The sequence below is a fragment of the Mauremys reevesii genome, linkage group 6 (assembly GCF_016161935.1).
Source record: "Mauremys reevesii isolate NIE-2019 linkage group 6, ASM1616193v1, whole genome shotgun sequence".
Lineage (NCBI taxonomy): Eukaryota > Metazoa > Chordata > Testudines > Geoemydidae > Mauremys > Mauremys reevesii.
Genome location: NC_052628.1, coordinates 6,261,921 through 6,277,961, shown reverse-complemented (window position 1 = coordinate 6,277,961; position 16,041 = coordinate 6,261,921). Strand labels below are relative to the sequence as shown.

Genomic DNA, 16,041 nt, shown 5'->3' with positions numbered 1-16,041 from the left:
ACACCCCTTGCAGTTGATCACATCAGACCCTTCTCCCAGAGCGATAGGAAGGAGTTTTCACTCCAGCTGTCATGGCTCTCTGAGAGCCCACAGTTGACTTGACAGGTGTCTTTACGTTGATTTCAATGGACTTTGGATCAGCCCCCACTGATGTTCGATCAGGTCTTCCTCCAGTGGCTAGCCGCACCGACCGCAACAACTTACTCCCCTTAAAGCCAGGCTTGTACAGCTGACGTAGTAGAGGCCTGTGATTTGGCGGTTGAAGATCCTGGGCTAAGTCCCAGCTCATGTGTCAGTATATAGACGTGGCCAAGGTTACTCGCAGCTCCAAAACCAGAGAATGGAGAATGACCGAGTAAACCCCCCATGGCCAAATTCTGCTGCTAGTTTTGCTGGTTCAAATCCCCTGACTTCACTGGCCTTGCGTGGGCATAAGAGTGGGCAGATATTGTCCTCTAGGGTCTGGAGGCACTGAGCTGCAAGACAGACCTCTCTTGTGTTGAATGTGAGTGTGATAATAACTGTAGTCTCTTTATGTCTAAGTACATTTCCCCCTCGAGACAACAATGCAGCAGGATCCTCTAGGCCCTCCATCATGTTAACCTACTTGTCAGCCACTTTGATAGCTTTTTAATACTAAATATGTTTGCGGAGCAATTAGAATAAATCTAGACAGTTATGAAATACTTTCCGAAAGCGGGGGAATGGGGCCAACTTTGCTGTTCAACCGAGATTAACCAAAAATAACGGGGGAGGGAATCAACCCTGCTGGACCGCAGAGTAAAAGGAGACCAGGGCGGGTTAGAGGAAAGGGCTATGGAGGTCCTAAATATATAACTACTCAAGTCACTGGTGGGTGGAGTGACAAGAATGGGGAGCGCTAGCCATATAAGATACAAACAAAGGCGCATGCTGTATGTCCCTCTTACAAGGTCAGATGATTTAGCATTAACCTGTTTGATGCTAGCATTCTCTCTCTCTCTCTGTGTGCCACAGTCTGTGCAAGAGAGGAAGGGAGTAGCAGTGGCTGTTCTTTGCAGCAGAGCCTTTAGGAGGAGTTCTCCCTGGGAGCAAAAAGCGACAATAGCAGTCCTGCTACTATCACAGCAGGTTCTTCTCTGGGCCTGCCTGGGGACCTCTGCTGGCCAGGTGCAGGGTGTGCAGGGCTCACCTCCGCCCTCCTTGGGCCTCCACCAGCACTGCACCCCTCAGCCACATGGTTGTTGGCCCCTGGTCGGGAAATAAGGGGGCGAGGGTTCCTTGCTCCATGTCCCCACCCACCCCTATTACTTCCTTCTCTTAACTGTTCTGCATTCTTGTTGCCTGCTCTTAAATAGCTACTGTGTTCTGCACATGCAGAAAACCCTGCTGCTAAAAGGTGCACGCTAAAAACCCAGCGGCACAAGTAGGGGATCTGTGGGCTCCATTGTTAATTGCGCTTCTCTCTTTGTTTTTCCTTGCAGATGAACAGACCAATCCAGGTGAAGCCAGCGGACAGCGAAAGCCGAGGAGGTAGTTGACTACATTGCTCTCAGCCACTGCGCTAAGTTTAATTGTTGTCTCTGGCTTCTCTCAGGCAATGCGCTGATCAATTAGCAGCGTAATCACTGCCAAAGAAATTCCCTCTGCAGCAAAGATTCTCTTTATTAAATCTCCTTTCCTTCGTCTCACTTTCCTCATATTCAATTATTATTTGATTTTAAAAGGCAGGCAGGTGCCAGCGATTGCCTGGGAAACAAATAACTGCCTTGTTAAGAAATGAAGCATCAGGCACTGACTTGTCAAAGTTTAACGGCATTGACAGCACCTTGTCTCTTGCAGACCATGTGCCGCCAGTAGGCCAAACGGCAGTGATGGTTCAGTTGGGTTAGAACTTGGGGGTAGGGCGGGGTGTTTTACTGTGTCTCCAGCCCTTATGTTTCACTGCGGTGACTAAACGTGAATTGAAGCTTCTCTGCCTTTGGAGAAAGCAAACTTGTTCTAGGATATTTCCTGCACCTGTACCCGTATAGCCCGATGAACATACCATATTAACTAGATTCTCATCTCAGCGACACGAGTTACTCTGGCTTTGCACACAACTGAGATCAGAATCTGCACCCCGCACCCCCGTATCCATATGCCTAGAGAGACAGATGTTGAAGCCCCTTATTTAGAGACCACTCAATGGGTCACCCCAAGTGGGCTGCCTCCATTAGGTGGTTTTCAAACAAAATTGTGTTGGAAAGCGTGGAGATGCTTCACTGGGCTTCCCTGAAACAGGACGTTGTCTGTCAGATGTGGTCCCTATACTGGAGGTTTATGTAGGCCAAGGACTCTGTTATCCAGTATAATTTATTTATCAGATTCTATGGTGTGGCTACATCTCTATGTTTCTATCTACATGGTGGTTTCTTCATACTCCAGTGAAATCCTTTCCTATTCCTTTGATTGAACTAAGAGGTTGGTATTGTTGATCACACTACCAATAAGTGTGTCCAGGACAGCTTGCACAGTGCGTGCTCGTGATTATAGAATCAGTATCAGTGTCTGAACAGGCCAGAGTTTTCTGTTAATAATAATCTGGTTCTTCTCTGGGTAAAAACTCTTTGGGCCTTTTTTCATTAATGAGAATTGCATCTTTCTATGGGCAACGGCTGAATTATCCAACAACAGTTGTCTTGAGTGAATGAAGCAAATCACAGTAAAAGAACAGAGGTTGTATTCTTTTTAGTCAAAAGATTGGGAGATCCAGTGGTTTGATCAAATATAACCAGCGGCTGAATTCAATTGGAAGGTATAGATGAAGACTTGGCATTATGAAAGGGTGGAACTGGTGCGTTGACAGAGATTCCATAAGGTTGGTTATTAGGTGTAATTGTGTAGGACGGGGGTCTCTGGAATAGCTCCTCTACTATGTAATCAAATTCAGGGATCAACCTTGCACTATTGAAGTCTGAGGGGCTACTCATATGAACAAAGCAAGATTTGGGAATGGCATGTTCCGATGGTATCGATTAGGAATGATCATGTCATGTTTCCTTCATTCAGCAAAGGCAAATTTAAAAGCCATGGCTCAGATCCTCAGCTAGTGTAGCACAATGGAATTCCATGGTTTTCAACGGAGACATGTCGATTTATGCCCCAGCTGATGATCTGGTTGCCCAGGGCACTTGTTAAATGATGACCCCATAGGTCTGCCTCGCAGACAGCTGGGGCCAGACGCACATACCGGCAGAGCCCAAGATGACAGCATGCATGAAGGGGTGGTCTTTTGTCTGCTTAATTAGACACACCAACAAACAATAATTAGGCCAGCCAGTTTGCTTAGTGCCTCCAAATCACTCCCTTTTATGCAGATCGCTAATAGCAGACACGTGCCTGGCTTTCTAGAATGGGTTTTAAGCCTCTCTTGCCAGCAGCTGCTTTCAGGAAGGTGGGTTTGAACTGCAAAGCGCATCGGTGGCTGTTTAAATCATCTTTCCCCAGCACACCGACACTCGCCTCCCCGCTGTATTTTAGCTAATTATCTCCCCTTTCCCACCCACTATCCTTGTTTATTGCGTCTCTCTGCCAGGATCATAAGACGAGGCCCAAGCGTTTGGCATTAAAATGAAAGCCACGTTGTCCCAATTCCCCACGGAGGAGCTGCTTCTGGGCTAGGGAAGTTGCAGGGCAGCATGACTCAAGGGCAACTATGGGAAAAAAGAACAATTGGCACCCAGGGGAGGCATTGTGTGAAAACTTACCCTCCTCGGGAGCCCACTGGTTAAAGCAGGCCCAGCAAGCAGAATGCTAAAGAGGAGGCCCTGTATCTTAGGAGCACATCAAAAGACATCATTAGGGCTGCAAGATAAAGGTCAACTTCAACAACAAAAAGAACAGGAGTACTTGTGGCACCTTAAAGACTAACAAATTTGTTAGTCTTTAAGGTGCCACAAATACTCCTGTTCTTTTTGCGGATACAGACTAACACGGCTGCTACTCTGAAACCCTTCAACAACAAAGAAACTTAAGTTGTAGCTATTATGCACAGCACGTGTGTCCTATTTGAGGAGGAGGGACTGGCTCTAACCCACAGCTGTATATCAAAAGCCCCTGGCTTTCCCAAAGTCCACCAGATACAGGACGCTCCCTCTTCCCCTGCCTCTGGGGAAGTGTTTGGTGCCCTGTCACAGCATTACAGGGAGAACTAAGTGTTGTTTTACCAGGTAGTTGAAGGCGATCCCTGTGAAATGAGATCTTGTCCTTTGTAGTGATGGACACACAAGTTCAGATCAAATAAGAAGCCCCAGATTTCCCCCAAACCTTCACCCCAAAATTGAAACAAATCTGAACCCAGAATCTGCTCTGAGAGAGGAAGACGTCTGGTTCGTAGCGTACTGCATCCGTTTTGCATTTTTCATTCCAACCTCTGTGCCTCTTTGTTTCGTGTTCCTTTATTTGGCTGTGTTCAAAAAAAACTCCCACTAAAATATTTGGTTTGGAAGATCACAGCACTTTTCAGTACTATTTGTTATTTTCATTAGCCTAAGTGCCCATTGAATTAGAAATACATGAGTTTTTTAAATTCTATTTTTCTGGGGAAAGCAATGGTTTACATTACAGGGGGAAAGTGTTTTGCAAATTTCACTGAGTTTTAAGAAATTCCCGCCATTCAGAATTTAACAGAGAGTGGAATCCTTTCTATAGAATTCTTAATGAGGGGTCAAATAACTAATTGAAAGGTTATCATTTTTATTACATTCTCTATCAGGTTTTATCCAGGGTAAAATCAATAGATCTCTGTAGGAAATTAGTCGGGCTAGACATTATTGTAAAAACTTAGCACAAAACTCTGGTTTCATAGAAGTCAATTGCAAAACTCACCTTTACAGCCGTGATGTCATGATTTCACCCCTATAGTAGAGATTGTAATAGGAGATCATCACCATAGCTTAAGTAATTCTCCAGAGAAAAAGTATAATTACTTGCTAAGTTCTGTCATTGTGAAAACATCCCTATTGAAGTGTTAGCATTTTCTATTCATTTCTATGGGACTTTTCTGTTAAGACAGGAGATTGTGGCTCAAGTGGCAAAGTTAACCAGAGTTTTCCAAATCTCAGGAAAGGTTTTAGGTTTGGTAAGTGATTTGGGGCAAACATTTTGAATCAGTTCTTATTGTATCCTGACCATCCCCCCCCCCATCTCTAGCACTGACTAGACACTTTGGCTGCAGCATTTGCTGTTAACTTGGAATAAACCCAGCCTCTAGATTCCCCTGGCTTGTATTGGGCAAAAGATTTTTAAACACAAAGGATTCTTCTTCCACTCCAGTTGTTCTGTTAGTGAGGTTTAGATGGATTGTTCCCTCCCAGAGCTAACAGAGAAGATCCATATAGGAAGATGTGCTAAGAGATAGATACACAATGGGATACACTGACCCAATGTTAATCTCTGAATGAAAAGACCCTGGGAGTGAAGTCAGGAGATCTCCCGGGCCTTATGTAAGATTCACAGGAAATTGCTAGACTAAACAAAACGAAAAGCATGTTAAATAAAGTCCAAAGGTGGCTGAGAGTTGAAAGGTAGCAATGCCCTGCAGAGAGGGATTAGAGGGTTTTGCAAGAGTCTCCATTTAATTCCATTACAGTGTTTTCTGCACGCAAGGCATCACAGAACAAACACCCCTCTCTCTCTCTCCTAGATGAAAGATGTGATGGCAGCTGCTGTAAAGTTTTGTTTGTCATGAATTTCCAATGACTTGCATGATTTCATTATTTGGGGAGGCAAATGCCCCTCTAATCAGAATGGTTTCCCTGTAAACAGCGGCTGGAAAATAGAGGGCGGGGGGTAGATTCCTTTCCATAAACTAGTTTTGAAGCAGCCTGGTTATGAACTATTTAGTTTTCCTTATACTTGGCTCTGATTCATCCTAGTTCTTGGGTGAGATGTCTTTACAGCTACCCACGTTCGTTCAAGGTAAGCAGTACAGTTTTGAGCATGCAGGTGGAATATTACCGTAACGTTGAAGAATAATTTGCACTTGTCCGTGCAATTTCACCCATGGATCTCAAAGCGCTCGGCAAAACTTATGGACCTGATTGCCCCGTGCTATGGGAAACCCGGTGAAATGGGGGATAAAGGAGAGGAAATCTCAGGGCAAATCTTCTGTTCTGTTGAGGGTGGGTGGTGCCTATGTGCATCTTCCCACTGGACTTCCTTAAAGAGAAGCCACCTTGCAAACTGGGTAGGAGGCTGTGGAAGTGTCAGCACTGTCCCATAATGCCAGTGGACACAGAGGGACAAGCCTTCCAATTCTGGCACTTGGTCTACAGACTCCTTTCCTAGTCTGACCACTCCCTCCTCTCGCACTGATCCCCAGACTCACGCAGAGCCATCTGGGGGAAGAGAGGAAGCTCTGATGCGGGAGCCAGCTACGCCCCCTTCTCATGCATGCATGCTGAGGGAGATCCATGCTGAGCAGATCTCATGACACCCCCATGAGCTCAGTAAGAGTCATCACAGTCCTTTTACACCTAGAGAAACTGAGGCACAGTGTGACTTGCCTATGGTCATCCAGTGAGTTAGGGCCTCCCTGTCTCTTGCTCTAACCACTAGACATGACTTTCATTGAGGACCAATATTACCATCAGCTTTGTACATGTATAAAGAACTGGTAATAGCTCCGGGGCTGGTAATCAGGACTCCTGGGTTCCACGCCTGCTTTTGCCACCCACTTGCTGTCTGACCTTGGACATGTAACATCCCTGGGCCTCAATGTGCCCTGGATCCTCATCACAGGCTATATCAATTTAAACAAAAGCTAATTGACTCTCTTACGCTCACTGCTTTGAAAGATGATTTCCAGCTCTTTGCAAACGACATCTACTTTTTCCCATATATCTCCTCCTCCTGACATTTGCCCCAAACAAGACTTTCTTACAGGAGGAAGCAAAAAAAAAAAAAGAAAAGTCCAAACCCAAACATCTATTAATTGCTGTCAAAGTTCCTCCCCCACTCTGAACTTTAGCATACAGATGTGGGGATCTGCATGGACACTTCTAAGCTTAATTACTAGCTTAGATCTGGTAACACTGCCATCATCCAGAAATTTCAGTGTCTGGATCACTTTCTGTTCCCCCAAAACCTTCCCCTCCCTGGGCAGCCTTGAGAGGCTTTTTCACCAAGTTCCTGGTGAACACCAATCCAACCCCTTGGATCTTAACACAGGGAGAATTTAACCATCCCTCCCTCCTTTCCCCCACCAATTCCTGGTGAGTCCAGATCCAATCCCCTTGGATCTTAACACAAGGGAAAAAAATCAATCAGGTTCTTAAAAAGAAAGCTTTTAATTAAAGAAAGAAAGGTAACAATTATCTCTGTAAAATCAGGATGGAAAATACTTTACAGGGTAATCAGATTCCTATAGCCCAGAGGAACCCCCTCTAGCCTTAGGTTCAAAGTTACAGCAAACAGAGGTAAAATCCTCTCAGCAAAAAGGAACATTTACAAGTTGAGAAAACAAAAATAAGACTAACACACCTTGCCTGGCTATTACTTACAAGTTTGAAACATGAGAGACTGATTCAGAAAGATTTGGAGAGCCTGGATTGATGTCTGGTCCCTCTTAGTCCCGAGAGCGAACAACCCCCAAACAAAGAGCACAAACAAAAGACTTCCCTCCACCAAAATTTGAAAGTATCTTGTCCCCTTATTAGTCCTCTGGTCAGGTGTCAGCCAGGTTTACTGAGCTTCTTAACCCTTTACAGGTAAAAGAGACATTAACCCTTAACTATCTGTTTATGACAATTGCATATTCAATATTAAACAATAGCATGGTGCTGAGTTGCAGTATCACTGCATAATGGGGAGAAAACAAGACAAAGAAAAGGCTATTTAAAAATAATCTAATAAGCTGCTTAAAGAAATCCAGTGGGATGAAGGGAGAAGATAAAATAATGAGTCACAGGGGAAAAGGAGCCTGATACTAGGCTCTGGGTGCAATTGCATAGGCAACAATTTGGTCTCTAGTATAGGGCATGGGCCAAACCCCATTTGCAGGGTGGGGACAGTGGAGACAGCACTAATGGGGATTGTGGCAGTGCAGAGGTGTCACTCTGCAGAGAGTTTAAACCAAGGTCTCGGCCCTCAGTGTTTGGCTGCTGTTGAGTGCTGTGACGGGCCATCGAGTTTTTCAGCCACATTATCCCATAGTGAGAGAGGCTAAGTGACTCCCCCCAGGCTCTGTGGACACTGCAGTTGGGAGGTGTGAGGACATAGCGTGTAGACACACCCAAACTAGTTTGATTTAGTGAGATCAAAGCTAGCTCAATTAACAACAGTAGTGAAACTGCGGCGGCATGTGTCTATGTACCCACAACCCTGAGTGAGCGGGGCTAGCCCATGCTGCCGTGGTTTCACTGCTATTGCTACTAGATCAGAATTAGCTGGAGATATGTCTACATGTGCCGCAATCAGTCCTCCCAGTTGCAATGTAGACATAGCCAAAGGTAGAACCAGGATTAGACCCTAGATTGCTTGATCATGCCACTAAAAATGACTGAACCTTCTGGATCTGAAATTCACTGAATTCAAAGGGAATCTTTCCTTTGATGTCATTGAGCTATGGAGGAGACTCGCTTTGCCTAAGAGAAGTTAGAGATTCTGTGGTATTTTCCCTGTAGAGTTAGGATAACCCAGCATCCCATTTTGCACAGAAATTGTTTCTAGTGGCACGTGGCTTTCCGTGGGACTTTGATTAAGGTCCCTGGGCAACAAACATCTCCCTTCTTGCTGTAGAAACCTAAGAGTAGGTCCTCATGCCTGAGAGGGAGCTATTGCTAAACACACAGGACCGAATTCTCAAAACCGGGATAAACACAAGAGCAAACAGGTACCTGTGTATGCATATTATTCAGCTGGCTCAGGATGCCTCTGGATGATTCTTTTCGGTGCCTCCACAGTCACCTCTCTGCTAGTTAAAACATAAGAACGGCTGTACTGGGTCAGACCAAAGATCCATCTAGCCCAGTATCCTGTCTACCGACAGTGGCCAATGCCAGGTGTCCCAGAGGGAGTGAACCTAACAGGCAATGATCAAGTGATCTCTCTCCTGCCATCCATCTCCACCCTCTGACAAACAGAGGCTAGGGGCACCATTCCTTACCCATCCTGGCTAATAGCCATTAATGGACTTAACCTCCATGAATTTATCTAGTTCTCTTTTAAACGCTGTTATAGTCCCAGCCAGGGCCGGCTCCAGACCCCAGCGCGCCAAGCGCGCGCTTGGGGCAGCGTCCTGCGGGAGGGCGGCAGGCGGCTCCGGTGGACCTCCCGCTGACGTGCCTGCGGAGGGGCCGCTGGTCCCGCGGCTTCGGTGGAGCATCCGCAGGCATGCCTGCGGGAGGTCCACCGGTGCCGTGGGACCGGCGACCACCAGAGCGCGCCCCGCCCTGCTTGGGGTGAAGCAAATCCTAGAGCCGCCCCTGGTCCTAGCCTTCACAACCTCCTCAATGTCACATGCGTGTCTGAGATAGTGGGCCCTGAAAAGCTTTATATGCAGAGCTCTTATATTTTGATGCAGTTTGGATTATTGTAATGGTCAGTGCATTGCATTCCACCCTCACCTATCAAGCTATGTCTTGGGGACACAGCAGTTTTGTTCATATGGGGGCATTCTGTCACCACGGAAATTGATAGATCGATTCCTACCAATGGTAACAGGTTTCAGAGTTGTAGCTGTGTTAGTCTGTATCAGAAAAAACAATGAGGAGTACTTGTGGCACCTTAGAGACCAACAAATTTATTTGGGCATAGGCTTTTGTGGGCTGTATTTTTCACTCCATGCATTTGATGAAGTGGGTTTTAGCCCACAAAAGCTTATGCCCAAATAAATGTGTTAGTCTCTAAGGGCAGGTCCATACTCACCGCGTGGGTCGATGCGGTGAGTTCGACTTCTCCGAGTTCGAACTATCGCGTCTAATCAAGACGCGATAGTTCGAACTCCCCGCGCGCTCCGGTCGCCTCCGGAACTCCACCACCGCGAACGGCGGTGGCGGAGTCAACCTTGGAGCCGCGGAGTTCGACCCCGCCGCGTCTGGATGGGTAAGTCAGTTGAACTAGGGTACTTCGAGTTCAGCTACGCTATTCGCGTAGCTGAACTTGCGTACCCTAGTTCGACCCCCACCCTTAGTGTAGACCAGGCCTAAAGTGCCACAAGAACTCCTCGTTGTTTTTACCAATGGTGACTGAATCAGACCCATAGCACATACATTTCTGTACATTAAAGTTGTGTGTACTAAGGAGTGTATTTTTTAACCAAATGTTAAAGGAATAAAGGAATAAAAACATTTTTCATGAATTTTAAGTAGCTTTATAAGAGGGCACATAGGGTATGTCTACATTGCAATTATACACCCGTGGCTGGCCCATGTCAGCTGAGGGGCTCCGGCTAAGGGACTGTTTAACTGCAGTGTAGACGTTTGAGATCGATCTGCAGCCCAAACTCTGGGACCCTCCCACCTCCCAGGGTCTTAGAGCCTCAGTTCCAGCCCATGCCTGAACATCTAGACTGCAATTAAAAAGCCTCCCTTAACCTGAGCCCTGTGAGCTCGAGTCAGCTGGCACGGGTCAGCAGTGGGTTTTTAATTGCAGTGTAGACATACCCTCAGTCTGCATAAGAGAACTTATGGAGGCAGCATGGTCCAGGGTATTACATGCTCAAGAGACCAGGATCCTATTCCTGGCTCTGCCACTGACTTGCTGAGTGACCTTCAGCAAGTCACGTAACCTCCTACCCTGTGGATTTCTTGTCTACTTTTATTATAATGTTTTGATGGGTAGGGACTGCCTCATACTTCATGGATGCATAGCTCCCAGCACCATGGGGTTGGCGGAAGCATTTAGATGTTACCATAATACAAATAATATTGAAAATAATGGTCATGGGACTAGGATTTAGGGACTGTGAATGTCCAGCTTTTCAGATGTGTGGAGCAATGCGGCCCAGCAATTCATACAGTGACATTTGAGGCCTTTTAAACAATAGGACAATAACAAACTACCGAGGGTGGCGAAAACAAAGGTTCAAGTGAAAAAAAATGTAACCTTATAAAATTCCACCTCTGTAAACACAACTCAACACCACAGTTGAACTTGGGGACACATTACAATCCTGGTAACTTTGTAATGTAAAGGTTGCTTGTCAATGAGTTATTATACGGCATTAATAATGCATTTATAGACATGTTCCACAATTAATTTGCAAAGTATTTATGGCACAGAACAGTTAGAATGCATTAGTATAATCACTCCGAGTGCATTGGCTTTATTGCAAGGGCTTTGCTCATCATTCTAATTGGCTTGTTATTACACAGAGATGTAATAACCCCTCTCTGCATAGTTGTTTATAGCACATCAATAGCAAATGCATTCCCTTTATTGGAAGTGATGTGTGTTTTATTATAATATAGCCAAATAAGTGCAATCCTTGTAGATGAATGAGGTTGCTAATGAATTGGCTCCCTAAACAGTTGAAAAAGCAAACCTGTTATTATATATTTTGCTATCTGAGGTATAATTGTAGTTATGGTTACAGCAGTCTTCCTTTAAAAATGAAAAGGCACAATGGAGGGTGTTGTTTTTTTTTTCTTTTCAGTGCTCAAGAGAGAGGGTTTGTTTGGCTCTTCCTTGTAATTTACAAATACAAGACTAGGGTTGAAATTTTCAAAGCATCTTCATAGGAACTGGGTCATTTAGGCATATATGTATATCTACCATTAATGTATTCTTTTATACCTGCACAAGAGGTGGTGATCCACAGTAAGAGATAGAATCCAGGCTCTCTAATCTCCAAAATACAACTTTGACACTTGAGCTGAAGGCAAATCTCTGTTAGCTTTAGTAGCGTTGGGGCTCATAGCCTTTGTGGTTCACCAGCCACTAGGAGGTGATACAACCACGAACACTACAGCAGACCTGACATTCCACTTAATAAGGGGCAGAAATGCAGATACACACTTCCTGTTATACTTTCTCACATACAGTCTCTTTCATTACCATGGTATAAACCACAACTGTAGAACTAGTAGAAAAATGCTATACATTTTCCATTAACAAAAATGAATTACATGAAAACTTCTGCAGTATTTTTTGATTTGTCAACTAAATGAAAACTGAAACATTCAGTTTTCTGTTTTGAAAACTGAAAAAAATCTGAAAAAAAATTGTTTTTTCATGAATCAGTTTCAGTTTTATTTTTTCATCAAAAAACTGGAAAATGTTTACTTTGAACATCTTCTGCAAGAATTTTTTTTACAGTTTAAGAAAAAAGCCATTTTTCATCCACAAAATATTTTGGTAAATATAATTTTCACCAGCAGCATGAAGCTATCATCTCCAATGGGTGGTCATATTAAAACTTTTGAAAACAAAGTTCAGAAAAGAGAGGGTTTTTTTTAAAAAAACTTTTTAAAAGATGACCAAATGTTGTTTTACTTTTGTATATTATTTATTTTGGGGGTAGCTTTTTAAAGTAAATCTTTAATTTACCTGAGAGTTAATTTCTTTTTTTCTGAGCATGAATATGGAATACGTAGCACTCTCCCCTCTAGACATGAGCTGAATACATTAATTAAAACAGGAACAATTTGGAAACAGTAGCATATTCACTGAAAAAGTCAGCTTTTTGCGCTGAAGGATTTTTAGGTAATGAATGCCCCATATTTGCCCTCAGAGGCTATGTTCATGCCTAACCCATTCACTAATCAATGTGGATAATATTGTTGAACTCTGCAAAGCAAACTTTGTGCACCATCTTGGAGAACAAACCAGTTTGATGGTGGGCTGATTTCTTGTAGATGACACAGCAGAGGGTGTGGTGTGGTTCTATGCATGCAAATCCAAAGGTAACGCAAGCAGTTCCATCATCTGGTTTTTCTCCCAAGAAGATATCTTAGCTCTCAAAATGACAATCCATTTTTGACTTTGGATCCATGTTTTTAAAAAGTACCCACTAAGCGAAGCATTAATTATGGGTTTCTAATTCCTTCAGGAAGCTCTAGTGAAGCACTCATGCTTCTCTCTCACAGTTGATAGCACCAGGCCCCCACAACTGAATTATAGCCCCTGTCATTCATAGCTGCTTGGTTTTGACTCTACATGTAATCCATGTTTCCTCCTTGGCATATATATGGCTTCCCCTAACTCATCAGGGAAACTGACCTTATCTAGGTACAGAACCTTTGTCAGTATAGCTTTGCCAGCAGAGCCCCCTAGTGGCCATGCCGTGTAAGCTGACAGTAGCAGTTCTGTTGCCATAGCTACACCACCTCTTCAGTCGGCCTAGTTGTGTCCACAATAGGGGTTCTGCTGGTATCACTATGTTGGAGAAGGTGTGTGGGTTTTTTCCCAACACAGCAAAATGTTGTAGTGCAGTCTGCGCCTCAGATCCAGTATCTGACTAAGCTAAGTAGCCAGCACTTTGTGCATGCTCTGGAAGCACCAGCCTGTTCCTTGCTAGGTAGGTTTGACAATCATGTGAGTTTAACATGGACATCGTTAAAGAAGGGCCTGAACCCAGATCCCAAGTCTGAAAGTAACACCCTGGCTTAGCACACACGGTTATGTCTCCCTCTAGTGTCTTGCTCCTACAACTCTAAAAGTCTGATGCTCACTGCTAATAAAGTTAAAGTCAAGTACTAAGGAGCATGTGCTTTTCGACCCTGATTCAGTAAGGTACTTAAGCCCGGGCCTGCCTTTAAGCACCTGAGTAGTCTCACTGAAGTCAATGGGACCACTCACATGCTTACAGTTAGGCTCGTGCCTAAGAACTTTGCAGAAGTGGGGCCTTGATGAGGAGGACTTGGGTCCTCTCCATGGTGACAGCTTGTCGTGCCTGGTCACAAGTCTGTTAGATGGAAACCAGGGAGATGTGCATGCTTGAACCTGGATGGTGCTGTGATTTCCATGCTTCTGTCTTCCAGTGCAGCTGAGCTGTGGGAAGGACCCAGAATTGTTTTACTGAGCCTTAAATAAACATAACCTTGTAGAATCTGGCACTTTACAGATATTCAAGCCTTCATTCAAGCTATGTATAGACAGTTCTGAAATTCAGGCCATTGTACCAGGTGCTGAGCTCTTCCTGGAGCCATTTGCTTGGGGGCAAACCCTTCACTTTCCTGGGTAATCCACATTCTTTTTTAAAAGTGCATTTTAATATGGTGCAGACACCAGGAAATATCTGAACAGTACTTGGTGCCCTCTGTTGTTTGCAAAGAGATTTAGAATTGAGCCATTTAAAATAAGACTGTCTCAGTCCTGCAATCTTAAAGCGGGCTAAACTGTCATTGATTTGAGTGAGGGTTTTACTGTGTGATGACTGAAGAGTCTTTCCCCTTCGCTACAAATGACAGATACCTGTTCAGATCCTAGATTACAGGATCAGGGTTTATAACAAATTTTGAGACTCACAAGGTGCCATAGGGCAAAAATACTCCCCCTCCCATGGTCTGCACTGCAGATCTCAGTTGCTCTATAATCTGCAGAGTGTACGTGAACTCATTTTGGGGCAGATTTTTAGAATTTATCCCTCCTAGCTCCTTGATAAATTGGATAGCTTTATGAGCCACATGTGTTACTTTTACCCAAAGACAGTCTGGGCTTTACAGATCCCTAATGCACTGGGAATCATGAAACTGGGTTCTTATTCCTGCTTCTGTCACAGGCCTGCTGGGTGCCTCTGGACAAGGGACTTCTTTCTGTGCCTCAGTATCCCCACCTGTAGAATGAAGGTAATGATACTGATCTGTGTGAAGTGCTTTGAGATCTGCAGATGGTCCACAGCTTTAAAAAGCAGGTAGGGAATAAGTTAGGTTAGCCTTAACTAAGGGGTGATCTTACCCGTTCTTACTGCCAATTAAATTCATTGAGTATCATTAGAGACATTGAGTTCTTGACGCAAAGAATCACATGTTGTTTATAAGAAATGCTCAGCCATGTTACTTACAAAGCACCTTGCATTATCCAAGCTGAAAAAATCATAATAATCATATTTATTTTCACTGTCAATGCTTTTGTTTAGTGTTGTGTAATTTTTGCATCCCATTCAGCTTGAGCAATGAAAGTAAACTGGTCAGTTTCCCTTTAAAGTCAGTTGCAATTTCTATTTTTTTTTTCTGTTCCATTATTTTTAATGTCTTACACCGCGTTGTCACGTTGGAAATGTAAAATCACAGTAAGTCCAGTGGGAGCTGCTGCTGGCATAGCTGAGACTAGAATATAGCCCAGTGGAACTACTCAGATAAGTAAAGTTACTCACGTGCATCAGGACTGAGCCCTTAGTGGGGTTTTTTTTGTAGCGCTGAATGGTTTTTGTAGGAATGCACGACCTGCACAGTTCCTCCTGCCCATGAAAATGTTGTCTAACAGGTAATTAATTCCCCAAATCTTTATTTTATCCATCTCATGAGTCACTGAAGAATGGCCAGATGCATTGATTATAAACCACAAACACTGAAGCTTGCAAGTAGCCATTCAATTAAGTTGAAATTACGCTGCCACAATGTAAGACACATTTGATTTGTTTCTCCTGATGCTCATTATTTTATTTTATTTTAAGTATGGATAACAAGGACAAGGGGTGGGAGACCAGCCCAGGTATCCCAGCCAGATGGAATGAAAATGATGTGATTTAAATAAGGCCTCATTAGAGATGGGTCTAAACCAGGCTACTATCCCCATGCTCTGCATCAGAATTATTGTTCGATATTATTTGTATTGCAGTAATGCCTAGCAGCCCCAGACATGGAGCAGGACCCTGTTGTGCAAGGCTCTGTACAGATACAGAACAAAAAGATGGTCTTTGCCTTAAAGAGTTTACAATCTAAGCCTAAGAAAAGAAACAATAGGTGGAGACGGACAGATGAGGGAACACAAGGAGACAGTGAGTCAGGAACGGTCAGTGGGAGAGGCAGTGGTCTCAACACACCATGTACCTAGCCTTTGTCATGTTTGTGTACGTGTCATGGCAAAGGAGGGTTTTAAGAAGGGCTGTGAAGGAGGATACTGAGGCAGTGTAGTGGA

At 44.2% G+C, this 16,041-nt stretch overlaps 1 protein-coding gene across 10 annotated transcripts in view; it reads left to right on the top strand.

Moving 5' to 3' along the window:
- CELF4 (CUGBP Elav-like family member 4) overlaps positions 1–16,041 on the top strand; it is an 861,314-nt gene that overhangs the window by 451,841 nt on the left and 393,432 nt on the right. For all 10 annotated transcript variants that reach the window (XM_039544851.1, XM_039544847.1, XM_039544850.1 and 7 more), the window contains exon 3: positions 1,464–1,512. In XM_039544851.1, the coding sequence (XP_039400785.1) occupies positions 1,464–1,512 (49 nt within the window). The remainder of the gene's footprint in view (positions 1–1,463; positions 1,513–16,041) is intronic.